Source organism: Poecile atricapillus, chromosome 6 (assembly GCF_030490865.1).
Source record: "Poecile atricapillus isolate bPoeAtr1 chromosome 6, bPoeAtr1.hap1, whole genome shotgun sequence".
NCBI classification, from domain to species: Eukaryota; Metazoa; Chordata; class Aves; order Passeriformes; family Paridae; genus Poecile; species Poecile atricapillus.
In genome coordinates, this window is record NC_081254.1 from 20,207,830 (window position 1) to 20,235,326 (window position 27,497).

The 27,497-nt window shown below is 39.3% G+C and overlaps 2 protein-coding genes across 2 annotated transcripts; both read right to left on the reverse strand.

Moving 5' to 3' along the window:
• Positions 1–2,052: 2,052 nt before the first annotated feature.
• On the reverse strand, positions 2,053–6,477 carry GDF2 (growth differentiation factor 2). Its single transcript, XM_058841412.1, has 2 exons — positions 5,787–6,477; positions 2,053–4,123 (listed from the first exon to the last, which is right to left on the reverse strand). The coding sequence occupies exons 1-2, from the start codon at positions 6,130–6,132 to the stop codon at positions 3,183–3,185; spliced, it is 1,287 nt and encodes a 428-aa protein (XP_058697395.1). The 5' UTR covers positions 6,133–6,477; the 3' UTR covers positions 2,053–3,182.
• Positions 6,478–11,072: 4,595 nt separating this feature from the next.
• On the reverse strand, positions 11,073–22,538 carry GDF10 (growth differentiation factor 10). Its single transcript, XM_058841416.1, has 3 exons — positions 22,153–22,538; positions 16,270–17,177; positions 11,073–12,018 (listed from the first exon to the last, which is right to left on the reverse strand). Exons 1-3 carry the CDS (start codon positions 22,448–22,450, stop codon positions 11,827–11,829), a joined length of 1,398 nt encoding a protein of 465 aa, XP_058697399.1. The 5' UTR covers positions 22,451–22,538; the 3' UTR covers positions 11,073–11,826.
• Between the last annotated feature and the right edge of the window lie 4,959 nt (positions 22,539–27,497).

The following is a 27,497-nucleotide window of genomic DNA, read 5'->3' on the forward strand; positions in this document are numbered from 1 at the left end:
TGAGACATTTTTATTTTTAGTGACTGCTGGTTCTGTATTAGGTTGTGTCAGCTGCTCTTTTGTGTTGGGACATGGCATGGAGGAGTGGGTGAGATCAGAAAATATTGTGTCTGCTGTGTACACAGTCAAGGTGGGAAGCTATGTAAAAGTAGCACCAGTTGTATCTTCTGACCACTTTCCACCAGGTGGTTTATCTATTCACACTGAAGTGCTACAGGTTAGCCTTAAAATTGGCTGTGGAGTCAGCTGGTGACTCTGATGTTACAGGATTGTTACACAGATGGGTAACAGGCCTGAGAAGGAGGACAGACATCAGCCTTGTGTTTATGTTGAACAAATAAGTTTTTATCTTAACTGTTTAGCTGTTTAACTTTGAACACCGCACCCAGCCTGCTCCTCAGTAACTGCTGGTCAACATTCATAATCCAGTGATGAGAGAGGGGATTCTCAGTGTCCAGTGGGACCCAGCTTGAAGCAGGGGAAAGATGCTTACCTGTTCTTCACAGCCTGTGGACTCTCTAGAACCATCATGACCACCTGGCTGACTTGTTGCATCCCAAAGCATTTGAAACCTGAGAGATCTCAAACAATTATTTCAAATTAAATGTGCAAAACTACACAAATCAAGCTGCTAAATGTAAAGCCAAACATCAATTTGACATGCTCTTCAGCCAAGCTGAAGATGGTAACAGCTGTAGTCACTACTGGGTTCTCATTTTTCTTGACCCTGTTCATTACCCTATGGAAAGATTCATGTTTCGTTTCACTACCATGCCAACCAAAATGCTAAGCCAGTGGACATAGGATTGTTAAAGCTGGCTGGAAGTTCAATTGATTTTTTTCATTGAAATATAAAAGCAACTTCTAGTCCAGTTTTGTGATGGGATCTGTAGGTCTTCTCTGGAATTCTGATAGCACATCTAGAAGCTGAGGTTTTGAGCCAAAAATGGTTTGAGGTAATTTTTTTCCCTAGCCAAATAAGGGAAGTTAAGATCAGTGTTTGACTGCAAAATGTAACACCCTACCCCCAGCTCCCCCCCTGGTTCTTGAGAATTTCTCTCTGAAGGTTTTTCCCCTTCCCCATTTTTTTCATTTAATTATGGACAAAGTCCTGTATTCAGTGAAGTCAAAATATAACTGTGACCTTGTGTTTAGATAACTGGAGGGCACTTAGCTACAATTACATTGACATGAAGGTGAATAAGTCTTCTAATGTGATTACACCAAGTGTATGTTTGGTTGTTTCTGTCACTTAAGAGAACTTTTGCAAAATATTGGGAGCTTAGGAGAGAGGAACAAAATAAGGAGAGAATACAGGGGATCTGGCAGGAGGAAGACGTAACAATCACTGTAAAGTGACAGAAGCCAGTGGTAAAATAATTACTGCTGTAATCATCCCCAACTGCTGTGGGAAGCTTTAGAGGTTAATGGCATGCAGCTAGGGATGTATGGAGTTTGCATGGACCCAGACCTCAGATCTGATCCAATTGCAGAGCAGTTCTAAAGAAAAAGACTATAAATCAGTTCAAAAATTCTAGTGAATTGTGCTTTATGCTCATGGTTTGTGATCTAACCAGCAGTTCTTGATGGAATTACAACTGCCCTGCTCCCACTCACCTGCTCTTTGCTCTGTATTAGGTTAACAATAGTAAATAAACCATGTATTGGATTTCAAGCTGACCTGTTCATGCCAAATCAATTCGTCTTGCCCACAGGCTGTCCTAATTAAAAACATATGTATTGATTTAAATTCTGTTGCTTCCGTACATTAGGGTACAGTTTAGATTTTTTGCCTCATCAATATTCTTCACCTTTTTGAATCGATGTGTAGTTTGTTAAGGATTTGGTTCAAAAGAGTTCTCAGGTAGATATGTGAAGGAGTAGTGTGTGTCCTGTGTGTCAGGTAGGTGGTGAAGGAGTAGAAGTGAGGTGCACTATGGTGATGTTGTATAGCATGTACACCTGTCACCTGCAAACAATGGAAGACAGTTTGTCCTTTTACAGGCAAAACTTCCATTAGCATCAAAGGAAATTTACTTTAATTGCAGAAAAGATTGGGTCCTTGTTTAGTGAAAATACAACTGAAGTCAGAAGAATGATAGTATGATGGTATATTTCTCATACAGCAATTCAATATGACACAGATAGAAGTTTCCCATTTTCCCCAGATTCTAAGGAGTGAAATAATTTTGTATGTAAAATAGATATGTAAATAGAGTTCCTCCTAAGAAGAAATTTTAAAAAAATCAGAACCTCATGCCAGACTCTGAACCACAGATTTAGGCCTCTAAATAAGCAGCCTGGGCTTTTCAAAAGTGCTGAGCTCTGCCAACCCCCACTGCTCTTAGGATACAGCTTCTAAGGCTGGACATCATTTGGCTGCATGTTCTTGCAAAGAAATACTAAGAATATGCAGTGGGTCAGAGTGGCTCCTTATCTTTGTGCGGCGATAAGGGCTGCTGCTCCTCCTAGGAAACAGTGTCTTAGAAGCGGAAGGCTGCACTTCTTATCATTCAAGTATGTGCCAGAAAGGGGTAAAAATAGGGACGTTGAGGATAAGAAAGTTGAAACTAAGGCACCTGCTACCCACAGAAGGAAACTTTGGAATGAAGTAAGTGAGAGTCTCTTCTGTTTTGAATACTGCAAATCTTCACTTACAGGAACAAATAATTTGCCTGTAAAAGTCTCTGAGATTACTGATATGAGAAAAGGCTTCCTGGATTTAGATTCCTGACTTTATCATGCAGACAACATTCCATTTACTGAGTTTTACCGAAGTTGAAAATGTCAGAGTTGACTGAGAGAATTAGATTTCAAGAGCTCTTAAACTTTACAGGACATCCTAAACCCCTATTGAAAATCCTCTAGTTTGTGATCTAAATACAGTCAATTAAACAGAAAGTTTGAAATAAGGCATTGACTGACTGTCACCAGATAATGCATAGTTCATTCAATCTCACAATATTTTAATCCAGTATTCATTTTGCCATGATATATAATGCAGGCTATTTACAATGATTGCCATTCTTTAAATGCCAATTTTCCCTTAAAACAAGCAGCAACAACAACCAGCCCCATACCCTGCTCCATACATGCTTTGCAATGGTCTTAATTTGCATCAATATTGTACAGATTTACACAGGACAGAAAAACTCCTGTTCTTACAGATTCTGCCTTGTATACTACCTGCAGCCACATTCTGCCACTTTCATCCCTTCATAGTTATATATCAAAGTGGGTACACCAGCATCATCCTTGTAAAGAATGGAGATTGAATCCAGTTTGGTTGGAACACAACAGGCCTTGGAGGCTTTTTTTGGATTTTGGAGATGCACCAGAGTTTGGACAATAGCATGTTTAGTTGGGGTGACATTATCTGTCAGAGGGAAGAAGCAGCCTCCTTTACACTCAAAAGCCTCATAATCTTTTGGTGCAATGATCCAGGAATCCCAGCCAATCTCTTCAAAGTTCACATGGAGGGAAGTTCTCCTGCAGTGGTTGGCTCCAACGCTTCTCTTGCTTCTGGAGGAATGCAGGTGGGATCCAGTGATGGCCTTTTCCTCTCCCAGCTGTTCCTCTTCAGATGAGGTGTTGTTCTTCCCTAGTTTCTTGAGCACGCTTTCCTGTTCATGAACAATCATCTCGCGGAGCTCCACTTTGGTCTCTTTTGTCCCATTGCTGCGGTCATTGGAGAACACTATTAACAGGGGCAGATTTTTAGTGTCAGGTGTAACACTGACATCCAGCTTACCACAGGTAAAACCACTCAGAGCTTTAGTCTCTATAACAACCTCTAGCTTATTTTTAGTCTCCAGTTTGTCTGCCCTGACCCATCTTTTCACAGCGCTGGACACTTCAAACATCTTCCAACCACATTCCTGGATATTGTGGGAGACAAGGGAAGATTTGGTACTTTCTGTGTTTTCCCAGTGACCATCATCTAGAACATCATAAATTACCATGTTGCCTTCCAGCCTAGAGAGAGACCCAGCTTCCCTGTGACAGGAGATATAAATTCTCAGTTCAGCTCTGGTGATTTCCTCATAATGTGGAATAGAGATGTTGAAGAACAAAATGTGTTTCTGAAATGAGTTTTCTTCTGGTGAATCTAAAGAAACAACATCTGCAATAGGAAATTAAAACATGTGGTTACAGTGCTTCTGTGACTGTCCAAGTAACTTGATTTTGAAAGACTTTAAAGGATATATTTTGGGGATAAAAGAAGAGCATGGTAACAGCCTTAAAAAAAAAGAATCCTGTCTTCTGGCCAAGTTTCAAGGACAGAGAGTGAAAAGAGGAAATGGAAGTCCCTAGTGTTGGTAGTATTTTACTGTGATTGCATAGCCAGGTGAATGTGTGAAGGGAAGCATAAAGAAGCTGCCTAGAACAAACTATGGATGATGGTGGGCAGTATTATGTACATAAATAAGGCATTTGTAGAGTTTTTAGATTTAGCAATTTGCTAAGATATTTTTACACAAAGCACTTGTAAAAGTACCAATGATTTCCTACTCTTATAATCGTGCATGGGATGAACTGCTTTAATATATACGTGTCTGTATATATGTGTCTTTAAGAACTGGCTGTGCTGAGGCTTTTGTTGTTGTCTTCAGATAAGTTTGAAAGCAGCTTAGACTGGGAGTTTGGGGAAACACAAAAGTTTCTGAAAGTCCTGAATTGAAGCTCTAGTGTCTATCTGAACTGGGACTTAGTGATAAACAGCCTTTCATGCCCACATCCCAGACTATTCCAGGCTGAACTCCCTGAGTTTGTGTGGATTTGTTCACCCTTGTTAGTTGTCTATAAATCTTTGTGCAGTACCAGCAACTCTGCCATGGGAGGGGCAGATATTTGGCTGGAAGATCAGATAGGTAGTGGTTAAAAGTCATCCCTGATGTTTAATGCTCAATGTAAACTAACTGCTTAATCATGATTGGATTTTAGGGCAATTTTAATTGGCTGTTGCTGCTATTTCTTCAGATCATTTACCCACTAAAGTAGTCAGAGGGGAGAGTGAGATATGGAAACTCTAATTGAGGTCCTATTTTTGAGATTTTTATTTCAGGACTAGGGACACTAATTTGGGAATTTGGAATTCTCCCTAGTGCTGTTACCTGTGTATGTCTATTTTTCATATAAACAGAAACTTCATTTCTCCCTGTTTCATTTTTATAATTAGGAGTGCACTTACTACTAGCTTTTTTACTGCCTGATGGATCTTTTAGAAGTCTGTTTAATGTTTCATAGACAGAGATCTTGAATTTTTTCTGTTCATGACTTAGCATTTTCATATAAATCTTTGTCTAATCCAGAATTTTGGAGGAGCAGTGCTGTTCCTTGCTTGGAGCCAGTGACAAATTTCCCAGTTGGTTGTTGTTGTTTTTAAATATGTACAGAGCCCATCAGAAAGAAAAGCTCTCTAGCATCAGTCTCAATTATAGGTGATCAAATGTTTGCATGCTAACATAAAAACTCAGTTCCAAATATCTAGGATTGACTAACATGCTTCATGTAAACCTTGTTATTTGGTGCATCATCTTCAATCATCTGAGAAGTGAATATTGTACAGTGAAAATATCAAATAAGAAAACGAAAGGTAACTGCATTTTTTAAAGACTGAAAGAAACTATGGGGTAAGAATTAAATCCAAAATTTTAATGTTTAATTTCTAAAGAATCTGTGGAAATTAGGAACTCTGTTTCCTCTGAACTTCAAAAGAATCTGACTATTTACTATTCATGTACTTCTTTAAAAACTGTAATCCACAAATTGAGGACTTTTCCTACCTTCAGTACTGAAGCTCCTTACAATATTGGATGCAGGGATGGAGGACTTGTCTGCAGCATATCTGTTGTATAAATCAATCATGAACTGTGGTGGTTCTTCTTTGGTCTTCACTTGTGAGGGGACTCTTGACAAATTCAAACTCCGTAGTAAATCCATCTTCATATTCTCCAAGAAAGATTTAAAGTTGAAATGGGTCTCATCTTCTACTTCCCCAGGATCATGAAAGTGTGCATCAGACTTTCCCATAGCTGATAGCCTGCTCCAGTCTTCCAAAGGCTTGCCTCTTGTCAAACAAGCAATGATGTTAAAAACAGACAGTGCAGCTAATACACCAAAACAATGCATTTCTTCTATATTTAGTTTCTGGTGGAGAGACAGGAGGACAAGGGTATTTTAGCTGATTGCCAGTCTTGTTTCAATACAGACAGAGGAAAGAAGATGTAAGGCAAACAACTGGAATGCACTTTGCAAATCACTTTCTTGTGTTCTTTTTGCAGTCTGCCTCAAACCCCAGCCTCTTGTCAGTTGTCAAGCAGATTGGTCGTACACTTGTCCTTATCAGAGTCATTGATGCCATGCTTCAGCTTCTGTTATCTAGCAAAGCTCTTAGTTAATGAAGATTCTGTAAACATCTGACAAACACATGTGGCTGGTGGGAAGGACATTGTATATTGTAAAGAATCCACATTTCACTTTAGGGTCATCTTTGCTTAATTACATTCTTCTATCATTTCCTTGCCAACACAGAGAGAAGCTTTCTTAGGGATGCAGAAGTTTACACTGTTTTCAGCAAGTCTGGAAAATACAGATCTAGAACAAAATGACTCTATTAGCTACTAGCAAATAATACCTCACAAATATTTTATACATTCCCTTCACATACAATCAGAAAATGCCCATTACTTTGATGGAGACCTATGATTCTGCAAGACATGATCTCATGACATTACAAGCAACCTTAAAACTTCTCTTCGTTTATCAGCCAAGGGCTATTGTTTGTACACAGTGAAATATCTGTTTTGTGTCAAGTGCTTCATGTTGTTTGCAGGCTTTTCCATTTTCAGTTTGATTCCTTTGTGTATGGGAATTTAGGCTTGTTTTTATAGTATCTTATGTAATATATTTCATAGATTTATGATGGTCAATCCAGTCCAAAAACAACCAGCCATTTTTTCAGCAACCTCAAAATGAAGACAGAACTAGGCCTTCCAAGACCACAGGGAAAGTTAAAAATCCTTTTGAAGATACAGATTATCTCTGAAGATATTGTGTGCATTAGAAGAACAGGCCAAGGCAAAATAATCTCTCATAATGCGGAAAAAACCCCAGGTTTATTTATTTTAATGAATGTATTAATGATTTAATCTAATGATACATAACTTCTTTTTCTGTTCTATTAATGCATCATTTTTTCTAAGAATTCAATTCATGATGTAGGCATCCCAAAAACTGAAGAGTATTACGAGCTTTCACATTAACAAAAATCTCATTGCAAACATGTGGTCAAGATTTTGCCGTTTTTGGCCATTCCTCTTGTTTTTTTTAGCAGTAGATACGCAGCATTTAAAGTGATCTGAGACTTCTGCAATGCTTGCTTATTGTCTGCTCAAGTGATAACTTGAATCCAAGATCCTGGTTAATTATGATCCTATGACATAAAGTTAAAAAGGATTATTTAGCATTGATCCTGATCTCCTGCATAGCAAGACTTATATTTACTCAGGCCCTTTGTGTTTCCTACCTATATGCAGAGTCCAATTACTTTTGTTTGGCTAAACATAACTTCTTTAGTGCCAACAGACTTTTTCTGAATATGTCAAAGAATCAAAAATTTCTTCACTTTTTGTAGCTAAAAGATTATCAGCTATAGCTACAAAACTCTTCATGCCACATTCATTATTTCATTGTGCCCAACATTATCTTCTAGACAGGAATTCTTGTAACTTTCTGGCTACTTTAAGGAATCCCATAGCAGTGGCATTTTTTCCCTATTAAAGTTCTTGCACAGTGTAATCAAGTTACTTCTCAGTTTTCTTTCTGATAAACAGATTGTTCCTTTTACTAACAAAAGACATTTTCTCTCCGTGTTTTGGTTTCTTTCTTTTTTGTGTCTCTTTCAAAATTTGAATGTCTTCTTGAAAAGGTGAACCCTAAGGCCATACATAGTTTTCTAGTGGTAGTCCACCAGTGCCACATGCAGAAATAAAATATCCTTTCTTTATGTGGTTCGCTGCTCCAATGTCTATCTTTCCAAAACTTTCACTGGCTGCCATTATATAGCATCATACTGGATGCTCAAACTGCATCACAGATACATGGCAGCCACAAATTTTTTTGTATGAACTTCAAGGGTCTTGCAGTACAAGCAGTCTTGTACTCAGTAGGAACAGCTTCTATTCTGTGTACCTAGGTACCTGAAGTTCTGCATCTGTCTACTTTAAAATTAATTTTAATTACATGAAATGCAGTTAGATCAAACGATCTATATAAATACCTCTCTCCTCCTGCAAATGCTTTGGGGGTTGCTATATACAGACTCTAAGTTCATACATGAAGGTGTCAAATAGTGTCAGGCCAAGTGTCAGCTTTGCAGAAACTTTACAATGAACAGTTTAACTCAGTGGAAATTCCTTTTGAAAGCTGTTCTTTGAGGTTTGGCAGTGAGACAGATTTTAATTAATGTGATACACATTACTTACACAAACACATTAATATTGTCCAGTGGTTCATTTTAATTATGCAGCCTCGTGCAAGTGAATTGAATACTCCACAAAAACCTAGGTACATTGTAGCTTTTGCTTTTGTCCCTGGCAATTAAACAGTGGCCTGAAAGAATGAAATTGAATTTGTTTTAGAAAAAAGGTTTTAACACTTTGCTGGCTAGTATCAGCTGTTTTCATGTTTTATCTGTCTTTACTCATACCATTTTCTTTTAGGATTAGTTAGTGGAATTATCTTGACCTGTTTTATCTCTAGTAACTTTCTCTAGAAACTCAAGCATTGAGCAGAATGGTTTATAAGATGTTCAAAGAAATAAAAAGTTCTGTTGGAACCAAGACAGTAGGGGTATCAGCTCTGGCAGCAGCTGTCTCCATTTGTGCCATTTCAAGTGCAAAGTTTCTCTTTCCAAAGGAAGATTAGACATCCAAATACCAAAGATCCAAAATGGAGTAACTTAAACCACGAAAAGTGGTTGAAAACATTTTTTGCATTGAACAATTGACCAGTACAGCTAAACTCTAAATGAAATAAGCTTTACCAATAAGAGGTGTGTATGACTTGTGTAGTGAAGGTATGTTTTGAGAGCAATGACACTTAAAGGTGTAATATATATAGTTTTGCCAACAGAACTTTAAATGCAGTCTTAACATCTTAGAGTTTTGTAGGTATCCTTATGAGTAGCAGTAGCATTTTTCCTTATGTCCTATAGACCTTAGATCACAATGTGGTATCTCTTGCCATAATAGCTTGCATCATTAAAAAGAATGTTTTTATCCAAGGACTAATTCAAGATATGGCAAATACTCCTTAAGGAAAAAAAAATGCTATAGATGAGAATATAAGCACACTAAGTTAATATGTCAGGCTGTTAAGAGCTAGTGATAAATGAGAGCAAGACTAGACCTACATAAAAAGATAGATTTTTATAGAGAACAGAAATAATGTGGATTTAAGATGCTTTGAAAAATGTTAGGCTTATGGCTGTTCTATAGGAATTATGACTTTCTGACAAACTTTAAATGTTTCTTTATATATTAGCATTACTCTGTCAATTGTAGTTCAGTTTCTCATGACTTATAAAAACACAAAATTGTAATTTTTTTAAGGCAGATCTCTAAAAGCAACATTATACAAAGCTTTTTCCCAAGGTGTACCTTACTGTAGTAATTTACAAAGTACAAAAGTACTTTGGGAAGAAGAAATGCAAACTTGATCAGTGATCTTTTGTCAGGTGTAGCTGGTAGTCACGACAGGGCACCATAGAGCTATTTACTTCTTAGTCAGAGCTTTCTAGGAGGAATTAGGAAGAACTGCTGTGAGACTAACCTTGCAAAGCTTCCCGTGCATGCTGAATCTTGCTTTTATGCCCGTTAGCAGGAACTACCACATTTACACACCTCTGTTGTCTGAGAATCTGCACCACCTGAGCATAGAAAATTGGTGGCAGAAGATACCTAGAACCTTAGTAGGATCGGAGCCTTCTAGTTACTTGTTCATCAGAAGGAAGTATGTGTAATATCCTTCCCTTAAACAAAGCAGCTATTAATAGGATAAGGTAGTGCCTAAGGTTAGACTGTTTCTTGAGGAGGAAGCACTCCATGTCTTATAATCTGTGATACCTTGCAGACTTCAGATGTTTCTTCCACTCTTGGTTTCTTTATGCTATTGTACAGCAGGTGGGTGAAAATGAAATGTGGCAAGTATGTCCTAGAACATGGGGACACTAAGAGGATTGACAGACACCATGATGGGAACACCAACCCTTAAAAGACTGCTGCAGTTAAAAGGCTACCATAAATGTATCAACAGGGGATTGTGTAGGAGTTAGAGGGATGCAGAGACTTTATTTCTATAAAGACTTCCAATGGAACCACTGCCAAATGTTTCCCATTTTGATGTTCATTGTTTGAAAAGAAAGTTAATGAAAGTTCTGGAAAGAGTTCAGAAGAGAGCTGTGAGAAATTGTTTTAAGGCTTAGAATAAGAAATCAATCTATTTAAATCTTAGCCAAAATGTAACTTGACCCTACTCTCTATACTAAAAATACACAGTGAAAGTATCTTGGATAATAGATAAAAGGGATCTAATGAAATAGGTTACAGTGAGATCCATTGAATTGAAGCTAAAGCTCATCAAATTCAGTCTAGGATTAAGCCACTGCATATGAACAAAGAGCACTAACTTTTGGAACAACTACTTGTAGTCCAGTAGAGATATTCTATCACATGAAATCTTTAAAGCCAAATTTATGCATGTTTTTGAAAGATATTCCCAAGCTTAAAACAGAAGTTCCATAATGCATGGTGCAGAAACTGCTGAGCAAGGTTCTTTGATCTGTGCTATGCAGGAGGTCGGTCTGGATGATCATAGTATTTCCTTCTGTCTTTAATCTATTGAAGTGCATTATGACAAGCTTAACATGTATTTACTAGTTTCCATCTAATTAACAGAATGCAGGAGAGTGCATTTATAGATAGACAATCAAATATTTTTAGATACTACTGTACCTTTAATTTATTAGCTTTTGTTAAAAGCATGTAACAATCTAAAGGATATAAAGCATAATTTACAAAAATATAAATCTTGGTTATTTTATTTTTAGTATTTCAACATATTACTATATTGTATGTGTTATTCCGAGAATATGTTTAACAACCTGAAATTATCCAGCAAACCAAAAATGTGGGATATTACATGTCTGTTGTAGAACAAATTATATATTAAGGAAGGGTAACCAAAAAAGACTATATTAACATATTGTTTATATGAAAACTTATGCAGTGAACTATACTTGCATCCCAAAGAAAATATACATTTTAAGCCCTTTATTACAGCATTTTTCAGTATAAATATGCATATTAAGAGTATGAGTGTTTTAGGCAAAAATTTTTGATTTGTGTACAAAAGTGAAATTCTAAAATAAGCCTGCCTTTGCAAGTTCACTTCCCATGTTCTTGGTTAACTGCAGAGATAAAATAGTCAGAAAATAACATAAAAACATATTTTAGTCCTTTGATTATGGAAAAGTTTACACTTAAATTTCTCTCTAAACACCAGGTATCTTGGCTAGGTGGGTTAGGAAGGTATTTGTAGAAGTACTGAATTCCTGGAAGATGAATATGAAAGACAAATGATGACAGTATGACCTATCCTCCGAGGTGAGCATGTGCTTTGTTTTAGTCTCTCTGCGTACTTTCTGTAGAGGAACTGGAGACTTGCATTGGTTCATCAACACAAGTGGATTCATTTCTCCTTTACAACTTCCCAGAGCAGTCAGGCAGGATTTGTGGGCCTTGTTAAAGGTGTGTTTGTATGAACTTATCGGCAGGCACAAGTTTCAACTGACATATTGGGATATACCTTTAAAACAACATTTTTGTTCTCATCTAAGAACAGGACACTGAGTGAGCTCATTTTGTCAGGAACGCAGCAGGGTTCTGGGATGCCAGGAATGATTCCTACTGCTTTTACAATGCTCTGAATTGTAGCATGATTTGATGGCCGGACAATCTAGAACAGAAAAAGAAATAGTTATGGTTTCATTAATAAGTAATCACTTTCCTAGGTCAACTTGGAAAATGACAATAACTATGTAGTTTTTTGTTTCTCAAGAAAGCAAGTATGTCACTGTTTGAATCACAGGGCCATGCAGCACAGCCAGTCTCACACTTCCAACTTTCCTGAGCTGGACATATCCAACAGATATTTAGTGTTCCTTAGGCTACCTTCATAGATACCAGAGGAGGGCACTGGTGGCACAGTCAGCAGCCAGAGGCCTGAAGAAAAGTGTCCCTGAATGTACCTTCTACATATTGGAGGCAGACATGCAGGAGAAGAAGCCTGAGCTGGGGCATAGTTCTCAGTTACTAGATGCTATGTTTTGTTTTCTTAACCTCTTGTCCGACTTAGCAAATTTGCTACTCTAAGTACTTCCAAAATTACTGTCCCTATGTTCCAAAAGAACTTTTCCTCATGTATGCTAACCTGCAATTAGTTACCTTTTCCTGGAGTAATCACTCTCTCTTAAAAAAAGAGCAGGGTACTCCAGAAGAAGCATCCACAGGAGAGTTAGTATAGAATAGTCAAAAACCATGACAGAGCCTTTCTGATCATAACTGCATGACAAATAGTTAATATCTGTGGTCTTTGCTTCCCTTTGCCTTCATCGCCAGATTTTTGTGGTTTTTTTTTCTTCCTATGGGCTAGCCTCAAATGGGAAAGAGAAAAAACAGGCTGAGGGGCTGGGAAAAGTAGGAAGTGAGGATTCACAGCAGCTTTGCATCTATAACCTGTTCAGGGCCACAAAAAACATGGTTTTCCATTCCAACATGAAAAGTTACGTAGTCCATGGATAGAACAAAGGAGCTGTGTTTAGGATAATTCTGTTTTGAAACATTTGCATTAAGTGTAACATATCAGCAAATCAGATTCAAACCTTAACTGCCATTAAGGCTTTCAGATCTTCCTTAACTAAACCATTATAAAGAGTAACTGTGAAATCTATCCTTGACCCTTCAAGACAGCATCCCTATAGCCTAGTTCCAACAAGTGACCAATCCTGCACAGTGCCTTTCTGTAATTAGCATATGTTAGCATAATTAGCAACAGCTTGCTCTCTCTTGCCCTCCCTCATCTTTAGATTTCAAAACTGTCCACAGACAAGCAGCAGTGAGGTGGTCTCAGCTGCTATGTGAAGTAAAAATCATTTTCTACCCATGTTGGCCATGTCAGCATATGTGGGCAGCAAGAGAGAGACAGGAAGTTTCATGTCTGCAACTGCTGAGCATAGAAATTCAGAGAATTAGAGCTTCTAGAATCAAGATTTTAATTTAGCCTTTATGAAAAACCTCCTGAACTGTTCCTAGCACTTGTGTTATTTTATGCTGTTATTTGAAACAATCACAGATCTCAATGTGCTACTGAAATGGCATTTATTGTCTCTGGGCAGTGGATAGCCATCATTGCCCTCACAGCCAGTTACTAACTTACAGGGCTCTTGGCTATGAACCTGCAGAAGATCCTCAAAGGATCTTATGCTATGCAGCCCCTTAATATCTGCAAGTGAACAAAGTCTATCTAGACTGAGCAGCTGTTTCCCAGGACAACAACACTAATTATGTTTCTAATGCCTGAAAGTGGGTACACTATGCACAGAAGTGCTTAGAAAGGAAAATGCTTATGATAGAGTGATACCCTGTATGGAATCTGGCTGCCTGAGCCCTGTAATCACAGCAGAGCCAGACAGCACACCCATCCCACGTACAATGAGGCTCTGCATTTTTCCAGCCCTTCTGGAAACCTGGCATCAGTGTTCAGTGATCATGGGCTAGGCTTCACATTTGACTTTGTCCCAATGTGCTAAAGTAGAAAGTTTGAAATAATTAGTTGAATGCCCAGTAATAATGGCCCTGAGGAAGTACTAATGTTTTAAATGCTGGCTGCTAAGTTATATACAGCACATCAGGTTCTATGACATGCAGGACTGGAATTTATTTGGCAAATGCAGCATTGCAGCCAGCCATACATGTAACCTAGTCTTCCTCACACTCCATGGAATAAGAAATTCAGCAGGAAGGTAAGTGAACTTACCATGAGAAGATTTGTAGCTAAGCTGTTGGGTATCTATCTAAATCAAGACTTGCATTTATTAAAGTGGATGTGCAGAATGATGTACTTTTACTTAAGAAAAAAAGTAAATCTACAATGTGATGATACCCAATATGCCAGGCATGTAATTCTGTCTCCACATTTCTTAAGGGGTACCTTGGAAATAAGGTGTCTGTTGTCCATCATAGGTTGACCATATAGATGAAGTCTTTATGAAGAGCTTTAATATGACCTTTGATACTTTCCTGACTTAGAGCATATATGAAAGAACAAATTTCTCTCAGTAATATTTAGCAAGTCTTATGCTCTGAACTAAATCTTCATTCATGCTTGTGTCCTCTCTCTCTTCCTTTTGAAACAGACATTAAAAAAAGCTACACCTTTGAATCTGTTTCTGTTTTTCCCCTCTTAAAAATACAAAGCTAACAAGCAGTAGACCTCTTCCAAAGCAAACCAAATCAATCTGGTATCAAACCCAGAATTCCTAAATCTGTGTATCTGTGATTTAGTTTCTCTGTTTTTTCAGTTGGTTTTTTGTTTTACTTATTTTGGTTTTTTTGCATCAAGACACTAATGAAAGGGAATCCTTGTTAGTTATCAAGTATTTGCCTGTATTTCTAGATAAGTAAGTAAGCAATATAAGCTTATTTAACTATTCAAGCTAGAAATTGATCCTCTCTTCTGACCCTACCAGCTTTTTTGTAGTGCTGTTTTGCTCGCAAGAAGCCAGGTGTATTAAATGCATCTTTTTTTTTGAAGGGTGGGGTTGTTGGTTGGTTGGGCTTTCTTTAAAAAAAAAATTATGTTGTTGTGTGAATGGTGCATTAGACTGTAGATCTATGGCAAAGGACCCATATTCCCAGGCTGTCTTTCATTTTGGATAAGCTAAATGGTGATTATGTTGCCTGATCAGTTTGTATTACAACAACAAAGTGAAGTTGTATGTGAGTCTGTGCAAGCTTTAATTTTTGCCAGACCATGTATCAATTTATGTACACCAGGTTCAGCATTGGCCGGCTACACAAGAACATGGGGTCTGATTTGTACACCCAATCACCAAGTCTGGATTTCCACTGTTCTTGGACTTAAAATTAGCCTCCATGTCTTCCTGAAATTATACCACTTGTTTCAACACAAACATACATCAATCTCCCTGGATGTAAAGTAGGGCAGACCCCTTTTTCAGAGCCTTGAAATTCTGTGCTGTAAAGCACTATCCTTTATTTATGTGCCAAATGACCACATAAAAAAATGTCAGTTGAACTAATAATCAGGCCATTTGTAGGCAGAATTGCAAAATAATTACAGTTTTTAAATTTGCATGTTATGCAGTGCTTCAGGTCTTCCCCTCTGCCATTACTTGAAAGCCTTATAAAATCCTTAAAATTCTTGTCCAACAGAGGATTACCAGCCTTTCTACTTCTTGCCATAGAGCAGAGTGGGAGTGAGACAAATACTTGACACTCCACTGGCAAATTTCACACTGGTTCTATAGGAGGAATTCAGTATGCTTACTTTAGGGTGCTAGAGCCGGTTTTGTGGCATTTTTAGAGACATAAGGTAAATCAACTTCTTTGTTCCAGGAGGATTTTCTAACATATTTAGAATTTAGACACACATATATCATCTTAATCAGTATTTTTGTTTTCAAAAGTGACAAGCAGTTTCCTGAAGTTAAAAATACCTCAGTGTAACTACACTTCATTTTTCTTCAACTTGAATCAGAAATATGAAAATCATACCAGAATATCAGAAATATGCTGATAGAGTAGCTTGTTTTAATATTAGCATATAAAACTTCATACTTCTGCCACTACACTACAATAGAGTATTTGGATGATTTAGTGTGTATAACCATATTTTCATAAGCTACAAAGTCTTTATGGTATGGTTTAAATATATTAGATGAGAAATTGTAAGATAAACCTGAGATATTTTTCCTATTCTTCAGATTGCACATGAAGAAAACTGGGAATCTTTTTGCACTCTGATTACTAAGTTGATGGAAACAATATTTAGATTCTTTACGTCAAGGCAACAAAACACAATGAAGAAAGTAAAAATCGAAAGGAAATTCTAACTGAAGAAGTAGCTGGATAAGCAGAACAGTAGGCCTAGTGTTTGCAAGCTGACAGGAGTAAAAAGGCGTACTACCTTGGGCATTGGAAATTCACATGCACCTGCACAGTAGTAAGCGTCAAATGATTTGGGAGATATGATCCATTCATTCCAGCCAATATCAGCAAAGTCAACTTTCATGTATCTTCTTGAACAAATCCTTGGCTCGTTCCATTGTTTTCGCCTTGCTTTCTTCATTGTTTTCTCATCAAAATTTAGCACCTGAGACTTTTTAAGTGTTTGTGCATTTTCTTGCCCTTTTCTCCTCCGATCTTTGCGTGAGGCTTTTGGTTTCAAGGATCTGTAGGCATTCTCCCATATGTCATGTTTGTTGTATTTGTTGTTGCTATAATCGACTTCTGGCAACTCATTGTTCTGAATAGAGCTAGCGAGGTAAGTATCCCTCCTAACTCGAGTATCAGTAGAAGCATTAGGGGATAGATTTGGGTCCCCGTCATTGGGAGGGAATGGATCATAACGCTGTAGGGTGCCTGCCACACTGTTAGGTTCAGAGATAGCAAGATCATTGGCATAAACTAGTATATAAGGTAAATGGCTGGCAACCTGTTCGGGGAAGCCCTGGTGTTTCTCCCCAGAATCAAGCTCAGCACAGAGAATGAGCTCTCCAGCTCGTTTTGATTCTTTTACGATGTGTGAAATGTCCTTTGCATGCCAAGCCCCTCGCCTTTGAAGAAGCACAGTGAAGTTCCCTTTCACTAGTCCATAGGCAGAATTGTGGTGAATGCTTTGGAAAACTAGGTTGAGCGGCAGGACTGGAGGCAGGTGAAGGAGGCGGCAGGATGAGTTCTTGGACCGTTTACAAAACACTTCCCGGTGCCGAGGGCGTTTGTCTGCATAGAAGTGAAAAGTGGCAGCAAGGATCATTTCTGAATCCTGCATGGATGTCAGATTGAAGCAGTACAAGGGCTTCTGGGCCAAGAATTCTGCAAGAAATCAAGGAAAACATGGATATATATTTGAGACCAGAAATGATAGTCAAATCTTATTTCCATTTAAGTGAATTAACAAGTTTTACTTTTCAATTACATCAAATCATTTATTATAGTGAGCTTGTCACTTCAGCTTAAAACTATGGTGAATAAGAAGAGGAAAAAATCTATTTAATAGCAATATTACAATAACACTGACATGTCCAACATACTGGGCATCTTTTGTACATACAAGGGATAAAATTCTTTCAAGAGATTTTTAGTTCTAGACTGCCTTTCATTCTAGGCAGGCAAGAAAAGCAATCCTTGATTGTATTTCATTTATAACACAGGCTCAGAGAAGCTGTCCGATTTACCTGTGGCTCAGAGAAATACCTTGCTGAAACCAGTACTGGGAGAAAATTGGTTTACAATAAATATTTAAGATTGTCTAATCTAAAGCTGACTGCAGATTCCTGAAAGATGTCTGGGTGCTAACTCTGTGGGCAGCAGGTCATCATCTGCAAGTAGTGCAAACAAGACATTTCACAAGGGGTCTGGCAGTAAGCAGTGTGACACATTTTGGGGGTCATTACTCCTCTGATCAATCCTCCTTTCCAGTATACATCATGTAGGAGTTTTGTTTAAAGCACTGTAAAACACATTTGGTTTCTAAGGCTTGTGTTTAAATGTGTGCTAAGTTAGTGACAAATGCTATTGAACAGGAGCTGACTCTTAAAATTCAAACTCTGTTTGAAACAGCTTTTTAGCTAGCTGAACAGTGTGCTCAGCTTACATATTTTCCCTCCTTTTGAGGAAGATGAGCAGTTTTACACTAATAACTGCTTGCACCATGTTTATTTAAACAGTAGAAACCTCTCTTAGTGTGTTAAAATGTAATCCCATCCCAGCATAAAAAGACTATACCTTAATAGTCTATCATTGTGAAAAGTTGCCTTTGTTTTTTTACTAGCTCAACGGTATATGGGAAAGTGGTGGCAGAACCAAGAAGTGATTCCTGTTATCCCAAGCTCAAACACTACTTAGAATGCACCAAATGATTACTGTTAGTAAATTCGCATCTTTAATTAAACCAAGTGGACCAACCCTCTGGCAGCCCTGTTTGCTGTACCTGAAAATTCTCTGGCAGAAGGAAGTAAAAAACTACCCCAAACCAAACAAAACCCAACAAATGCAACAGCCAGGCTTCCCAGAAACACTTAGGTTTGTTTTTCAGTGCATTATGGATGACAAGCCACAGAAATTTTGGCAACAATAGAAAGGCAGTATCATTAATTGCCACCTGTTGGAACATTCTTCCTTAAAAGTGGTTTCATTTGAAAGAAGGAAATTAATACTGCCACACCTTACTAAATTGTTTGTTACTATCTCCCAGTTAATGCTGGATAGAACCATGATTTGGACTAAAAGAACAGCAGATGAGCATGATCATTAATTGCAAATCCACACAGGCAGTCTTGGGGTACAAATGTTTAAATATGCAATTTCCTTCTACACCATCTATATTTTGTTCTTCATACAGTGAAGTGGAACAGCTTGCACTGATGTGATAAGAATCTATTTGTTTCTGTCAGTTCAGGACAGGATTCCTATTGGTAAACTTTTAATCACCACTAGTCATATGTAAAGGTGCTCATACTATGAAAAAACTTAAGGGTTTAGATTTTATTCAAGTCTTTGAAGCACAGTTTCACAAGGCTACTAGCTGACTTGTCGGGCCAAGGAAGAGAGTAGAACACCAGGCTTTATTATTGCAGAAGGCATGTTTCTAAAAAGAAGTCTATCTACTGGTTTTCTCCACCCAAGCTGCGTACAGTTGAATTTTTAAGTACTTCTTTTAGTAGTAGAATGCTCCAAGCACTACCAACTCTGTAGTTACTGCTATGATGCACAAGCATTGTTGGGATAAAGACATTTCAAACACAAGTGTCTTAGGATTTCAGAAGGGAAAGTAACTTGTAATGATAGATCAGAGAAAGGGAGGCTGAATTATCTAAAATAATTCTGTACTCTAGAGTGAAACACATCTTTCAAAAGTCACATTTCTTTGTAAAACATAATAAGAATCTATGAATCTGCAGCTACTGAAAATCCAGAAGCCAGGAAGCACAGACTTGTTAGGAATTTAGAAGATTTGGGTTTTGGATGGAGCATATTTTGTATTGCCATATTGCAAAAGTTCACTCAGGCTTTTACCAACTTGTCAACCACGCATTATCAGTTTTGATTTAGTTTTCTTGCACATATACGTTATAATACAATCTTAATTAAATGGCTGCTATTTTCTCCTTTTCATTAAGGTCTTTGCTTTGTTTAGCATGGAGGATGTGTCGTGTTCAGGGAATGAGTCCGAGCTGCAAGAGTCAATTTATGGGGGAGTTTCATGGTTAGGCAGTAAATTGCTGCCATGAAGACTTTCCCATCAATCAGCAATTTAGGTGAAGTTGGGCAATAACTTAATATTTCACATTTAGTCACAAACCAATTATGACTTGACTAAGTTCAGCCAGTTGGTGCTGTTTTCTAAAGCTACAAAGTTCCCTAAAAACTGGAAAGCACCTAAAGAAATAAGAAACCTTAGAAATTAGTTCTTATACTATTTCTCAGCTCCTTATTAAAAAAAAAAAATGAACCCCTGTGCACACATGTAGGGGTGAGCTGACAGGAGATGATCAGATGTTTGTGAAGGACTCTTTCTGAAGGGGTGCATACTGCTAGAGGAACAAAACCAAAAAGCTGTATTTGGGCAACATGCAAACAGCACATGCATTTAAAATTCAAGTGCCTCACAATGAATATGGGAAAATATTACACATTCCATAGCTCAGTCAATACCACCTATACTCTCTAAGGAGCAGGAAGGATGGCAATACAACTGGGTGGTTGAGGAGAACTCAGTAATACATTTGGCAAAGGACAAATGTCTGGACCAATATTTTGTATCGCTGGAGCCTTCATCTTGACAACTGTAAATAACCCTGATGCTTGAGTGTCACATAACAAACAGCTTTAAGCAGCACCACAGGAACAGACACTTATAGATTTTCGGAAAGGTATGTGATAAAAGAAGTAAGTCCATTGCTTGGGATAATGAAAATTATTGTGTGTGTAGTCTGTTTTGCTTATTTCAATAGGACTGCAATATTATCCATGTTTTATAAATAGTGGACGTTCCAGGTCTTGTTAGAAAAAAACATGCCAATTTCCTCTTTCAGAAGGAAATATTACAATTTCTCAGAGCAGATAAACATGGTGGCAGATAAGGTTCTTCTCCCTTATCTTGCATCATTCTATGGTACATTTTAGAGTTTTTATCACTACCTTGATGAATGCAGTTCAAAGTAACAGTGCAGAGGAGCTTCTTTATTTGGGAAAGATGGGATCCAGTAAAGACAGTACATAGATAAGACACAGGGGACAAGAGTTTTGAACATAGATATGCCTTATTTCCATTGCAGGGAAAGCCAAGTTAATTTTGGGCCTCTTTGCCTTGGTTGCATGATCAGACAAATGAGTGAAATAATATTGATTTGTATTATTTGTATTATTGCTGACTGTGTCAGCACAGTCTACCTGTGGGTAGAAAACACCACTATTTTAGTGTTTTAAAACAGAATTACAACTTAGGCTACTCAGATGCAAGTAGTGTGTGCATCAGATTATTTGAAAAATTAAAAAAAAGAATATAGTGCAATTCTTGCCTTGTCCCCAAATCCCTCTTTTAGTCCAGAGCTTTATTTGGGTGGCAGCCAGTATTAGCTGCTCAGTTCACAGAAAAATAAAAGTGAAATGGAAAACCATCCACAGTGGAACTTCCTTCCTAACCCCTATTGTAGCAACTGCTAGCTAATATTCTAGAGCATGACAATTTATTTTTCTCCCAAATGTATGCAATTGCTTTACATCATAACTAACTCTTAGATTTTTAGACATTTTCTTTAGCCATTTACTCTTCCATGGAGTTTCCTCCACATTGAATATGATTACTTTTTAGTCTTACAGTTGACAGGACAGAAATTAAATTGGGGCGCACAAAAAAATCTGAATTATTGTGCAATATTATAGTAAGCATTCCCTAAAACATTGTATGCTGCATTGTACTCTATACACGAGACTTAAGTGGAGGAGAAATAGATTAATGCAAAATCTGCTTTTGTGATTTTCAATCCATCAGATTTGTCTAAATAGAATAATGAATATTTCTGACAAGATAGTAACAACTAGATTCTGGAAACTGATACAGTTCTTATTTTAAGAACTAAGATCTTAGTTGCAGTCTGTAAGTGTTAACCAAAGAAGTAAGTTTTTTTCCAGAAAAGAGAGTTAGCGTTTCCTTTGCAAAGGATAGTAAATGTATGCACTATTAACCAGGCAAACCTCCTTTTTATTATTTGACATAATATTGGGATAATGAAAATATAGTTTTGACACAACACATGTTTCTCCACCCTCATAATCAAGCCAAGTAAAACTGGGGAGAGGGAGGTCGGGTACCTGTCTTCCCAGGTTTAGGCAGTGCAAGGAATTTAAGATGCCGAGCAGTTTTAGGCGGTCCTGTAGGCGGCACTCTTCCTAGCAGGAACTTCTGAGGCTGCGAGAAGAGCCGGGGAGAGGACCAGTGCCTGGAGCACTCGCTACTAGGTTTATGCTACAAGCATTTCTGAAAAGATCTTTCGGCCCTGTGCGATATGCGCTAGGGACGGCGCTTCTTTTGCCGCTGGTTTGCATCCACAGCAAAGGAGACCTTCCCAGGGGAGATACTCTCCGGGGAGTCAGGGAAGGTGGGAAGCCGTCCGCAAAGCGAGGGGCGACAGACACCCTGTTCGTGTAGGTAGCAGGGGACCCCCTAGCATTCACCCAGAGTGACACCCCCCGCAGTCAATGACAACCTCGACGCAAACCCGTCACTTTTAAGCGAAAGAGGAGCGAGGGGGCTCCAGCGGTGCTCCCCGCGCCCGGCCCGTCTTACCCGGCCTGGCTTTGAAGCTGCGGACCGTGTTGCCGTCGCCGGGCCGGCTCCCTTCCCGGTTGTACTTCTCGTAGAGCTTAAGCATGTGGACAGCTACCATGTCCTGAGCGATGCTGCCCAGCCCAGGGGGCGGCGAAGAGCCACCGCGGGGGTCGCGGCCGGGGGCGGACAAGTCCGGGTCGGCCGGCGGCCGGACGGGGCAGGCGGGCGGGCAGCCGGCGGCCTCCCCCGCAGGCGAGCGGCAGCCCCCATGGCCCAGGGCCCACAGCAGGAGGCAGCAGGTCAGGCGGGCGGCCATCGGGGGATGATGCTGCGGGCGGGCGGCCGGGCGCGGAGCGGCGGCGGCTGGGTCGCTGCCTGCGTCTGGGTCTCCCGGTTGGCCCTGCCGCACCGGGGCGAGGGGGCGGCGGGGCCAGGGAGGAGGAGGGAGGGTGGGGGCGGCCCCCCCCCCGCCGCTGATGCCGCCTCCGCCGGGCCAATCCCCGGGCCCGGGGGCGAGGAGCTGCGGGCCGGGGGCGGCGGAGCGGGGGCAGCTCCAGGGGTCCGGGTGCGGGGGGACCGCGGGAGGGGACGTTGCATTTCTGCAACGTGGGGCATCCACGCTCCCTAAAGCGTAGAGGGAAAAGGATCTGAATTAATTAGCGGCCAGCTGCTGATGAGAGACGCATGTCACCGCTGCGGCATCGAGCGCTGCGGCAGGACGGCACCTTGGCTGCCTGCTCCAGCCGGGAGGCGGGGGTGGGGGCATGAAAATAATTTCTGAAAGATAGAAGCAACAGATACCAAACTGGGCGGGCAAGCGGTGAGGGGACGGAAGGGTGAGTGAATGGCAGGGACAGCATGACAAGGGAAGGGTGCGCATATACATGCCGAAAGTGGAAGGGTCTTCGCTGTTTCATCTTTGCTGGTAGAACTGATAGTGCTGTGTTGTAAAGGCAACGCTGTGAATCGTGTTTATTTCAAGAACCCCGGAGAAAAGAAAAGTCCTCGTGGGTCCTAGTCTAGAAGAGCTAGTGTGAGCTAGCCAGGAGTGCAACAAGGGTCACTGATAATTCCAAGCAGATACTTAAATGGTCGGGGTTAAAGGGGCTGTGCATGGGTAAACTTTCGTCATTGGGCTATTTCTATGTGTAATTTGAAGGAGGAGAATACTGATGTGAATTTCTGAAGGATTTACATGGCTTAGGTCAGAGGGGGTTGATTTAAAAGTGAATGGTGCATGTTGCACTTATTCATCATGTGACACAGGTAGTTCTGAATCACAGTCATCCAGTGGGTATAAATGCTGGTGTAATGCATAGCAGTTTTAAAGACAACCTATAAGAAGAGGGGTATATTTTAAGGGAATTTTAAAATTCTGCCTCCTTTTTAAAAGCTTTTTCACTGGTAGCCAAGACAGTTACTTTTTCTTGGAGTGTATACAATGCAATAACTGAAAAATTGTTGGAAAAGGTACTCTTGCTGTGTATAACACAACACTTTTGTGGGTTTTTTTTTAACCTTGTAGTGTTAAGTCTGAGCAGATACTATTGAAAGCCTCGGAACCACAAGTTTGTAGTTTTTGGATTGTGGCAAAGGAAGACTTGATTCATTTTTAACGTTAGCACTAGGCCTTATTGCTCTATGCCCTTTGAATATGTGAAACAAACAATTTGCAAATACAAATTTGCCCAAATGTACATTGCTAAAGTATCAAACCTTCTATTAATTAATCTTTGCTTATAAGTAAGCCAAACTACCCTTTGATGCTTTTTTTTTTTTTTCTCCATGGTAGCATGCTCATGACCTCCACTGGGGGTGTGAGCGAACCTTTTGTTGTTTGTGGTTTTTGTCTGTACTGTTTCTATACAATCAAGGTCCTGTGAAAAGGAGGAAGAGGCAGCAGGAGGTAGAAACAAGCTGGGCTATTTTGGACCAATGTCCCATTAAAATGTTCTCCCTCTCCTTAACTCACTCCAAACTTCTATTCAGGCGTACACTTTGTATCAGTCTTTAACCTGCACTAAAACCTGTAGGACACTGATACTTTGACATTGTTGGGAAAGAATTGAAGAATCAACCAGGGATGGCTAATATTTCTTGCCTTATTTTATTGCAGAACAGCAGGAATTCAAAGTCTTTAAAGCTCTGGTACTTTGACTCTTTTATGCAGCTGAGATGATGAAATAAAAATGTGTTTGGTAAAGGAATTCAAATTAGCACTGGGTCACATAATTCCCCTGTTCTGAATATGGCCAATCAATGGCATCTCTAAGGCATCTAGAGGCAAGAGCTATGCAATTTCTGCTCATGCAGAATAATATTCCTAGCGTGGAAATTTCTGCTAATTAAAGCTCTTGCCAAGTAGAGTCTTTTTTTCTTTTTCTTTTTTTTTTTTTTTTTTTTTTTCTTTTCTTCTTCCCTTCTTCTTCTTAAATAGCTTAAGTCAAAGCTTTGCAAGCCAGGACTTGGAGAAAGTCTCCTTATAGTTAGAACAATGCAGTCAATATTTTAAACTGCGGATCTAAGTTTCCTACTGAAATCATTGTAATATAAATAGTGTTACATACCCTTAATAACAGCTTATATGTGAAAAAGAAACCAAATAATGTTTTCTTATGGAATTAGTGATAGCTGTACAAAGGAGCTATTGTGATGTGTGCTTGTATTTTGTTGCAGGAAATACACAGGAAATATAGAGCACCAGGAGTAGTATCTATTCTTTTTGTTCTATGGTAAAATAAATTATTAACTCCCTTTAGGATTATATCTATGTATATTAAAATAATTTTGCCTGACTCTTTTATTTTTAATAATAAAGTCAGCAGCAGGGGTAGTAAAGCTTAAAACTTCAGGGAAGTTAATGAAACATAAATTATTATTAGATTTGGACTTCAGTCCAAATTTCTGGTTATTTCTTATTGTAGGGCAGCTCATTCATTTTTCACTCAGAAAAAATACCTCACTATGTGTAATGCTAGGCAATTAGCTAGGACCATTCCTTAACTATATAACTTAGAAGTTAACTGAGTGAAATGCAGTGGTCTGCAGGTTCTCATAGAATTTGGTGGCAGAACTCCAAACAAAGCCTTTTCACATTCCTTCCAAAATCACATGGTATGACAAGGATGTTATATGGTCAATGATGTATGGTCACTAAAATGGGCTTTTGTGTTTAGTTCAGTTTTCCTAAACAATAATGAAATTAGTTTAATACCCCAGAAGGAACAAAAACATAATGGTGTTTAGGTATTAGAGGAAGCAGAATGCTCAGAGCTGATCCAGAGCTCTGGAATGCTCTTAATGTTGAGAGAAGAGTTTGGTATATCAGACAGGGAAAGCTTTGCCTATTGTTGGCAGGGAAAGCTTTTCCTCTTAAGAAGCATCACTGATTCTCTCAGTCCATCCCATCAACTCAAGAACAACCTCTCACCTTGGATTTCCATTCTGGATTCATGATCTTACATGTTCCAGTCTGTCACAAGAATAACCTTTCCCCCTGACAGGCTCCCCATCCTTCATCCTTAGCAACAAAAGTTTATTTTGTCTGTCTTGCTAAGAAGCAAAAATTGTCTCTGTTCACATCCTACCACACTACCAATGATCATCATTACAGAAACAAAGGAATTAGGATGCACAGATTAAGTGTAAGCTGTCCCATCCTACTGCAAATGTCCAAAATTGGTTTTATGCTCTGTGGTCTGGTGGTGTCTGTGGCTTTTCACTGGCTACAAGAAACCTCTATCAACTGGCTAGATGTGCAGTGGATGAATTTCACTCACTGAGGGTGGTGGTGTGAAGTAGAGAGCACCTTTCTGTTCCAGTTCCACTGGCAATGCTAGCACTGTTCAGCCTCAGGATTAGCATTTTGTAAGTCTGGGGTTAGTTTCAGTTTCTCTTTAAACAATTGGCATGTGCCAAGAATGGGGGTATTAATCCCATATCCCCATCAGTAATGAAAATGTCGTATCTGTCGCTTTTCTGGTTTTATCTAACTGACAGTTCAGGATTTTTTCTTCCATATTGGAAGACTTTTAGAATATGTTTTTTTGACAGATCTCAGGAGGCAAAGTTGTGTGTTTGTATCTTGAAGTCCACCGTTTATGCTTGTAAAGAGGATGGTATGGGAAATTATCAGACAAGGATTTCCTGTTCTGTTGCTACCCAGAAGTCACCAGCCTCTGTGGGAGGATTTTCTCTATACATAGATTACCAAGTGCAAAGATACCAGCTGGTATTTACAGAAGTAGTAATTCTGTGATGTTACTAGGTTACTGACCTGAAACGAAGACCATGTTTGGGTATTGGGGTTTTTTTGGTTTTGTTTTGTTTTGTTTTTTTACAACAGGCACTTTAAACTTTGCAGTGGCCCATGCACCACCATGTAGAGTCAGTTCGGAAGAAAAATTTTCCCCATTAAGGGAAGTGTTGCCCTGAGAATCAGACCTTTCAATATTGTTTTCATAATTTCTAGCGACTTTCCCAGGAAAGTAACTATAAACATAGGTGTTTACACATTCCATTAAAGATATGCCTTTTGATGGACGTCTCTCATGGCCAGTGTGGTTGGGAAGGTGGTAACCTAACTATCCAATCCCTGGTCGTTATTGAAAACCTATAAATACTGAAAGAACAAATAAACTTCAGTTCTTATTTCACCACACTTCGAGCTGCATCCGTGTGAATCATTTCATGTCCGACAGTGACAGGCAAGAAACTTTTCCAGTGGAAATTCTAGCAGTAACTCATGTCTGTTGAAAAGCTGTTTCATCCAGATTGGCTATTCTGCCTTCGAGCTCACCTAAACTGTAGTAGCTCTTGTTACTGTTTGAGATCTCTCCTTACTGTGATAGGGTGCATCACAAGTTCCTGGCCGTTGTGCTGCTGGGATACCTTTCTTCTGTGGGAGAGGGAAGCTACAGACCATGCAGGAGAATGAGAGCAGAAGGTAATCAGACCATTCAGATTGTGGCTGAAGCAAAAGTAGACAACTTGACAGAGGAAAATGGCTGGCGGTTGTGGTGTTTAAATCCATTTTCGTGTTCAAAACCGGTTTTTAAGCAGCTCTAGGCACTGATGTTTAAGTTTCAGCCTGCAACCTCTAGGGCTTTGGATTTGTAGTCCTTTTAGCCAGTTTGTTTCCTAGGCAGCAAAGACTCTCACTGAGGTGAGCGTTCAATACAGGTTCAGAGTTCCGCCTGTTGCACTCTGGCTGGATCCATGTTGGATGAGCCCCTCTAAGCACTAGTGCTTGTCAAGATAAGAAGTGGGAATGGGCTATGGAACAGACAGACTTGGTGAGGCAGCAACATGCCCTTGTATCCCCTGCACCAGTACTGGCACGGCCAGCTGTGATCTGCATCTTC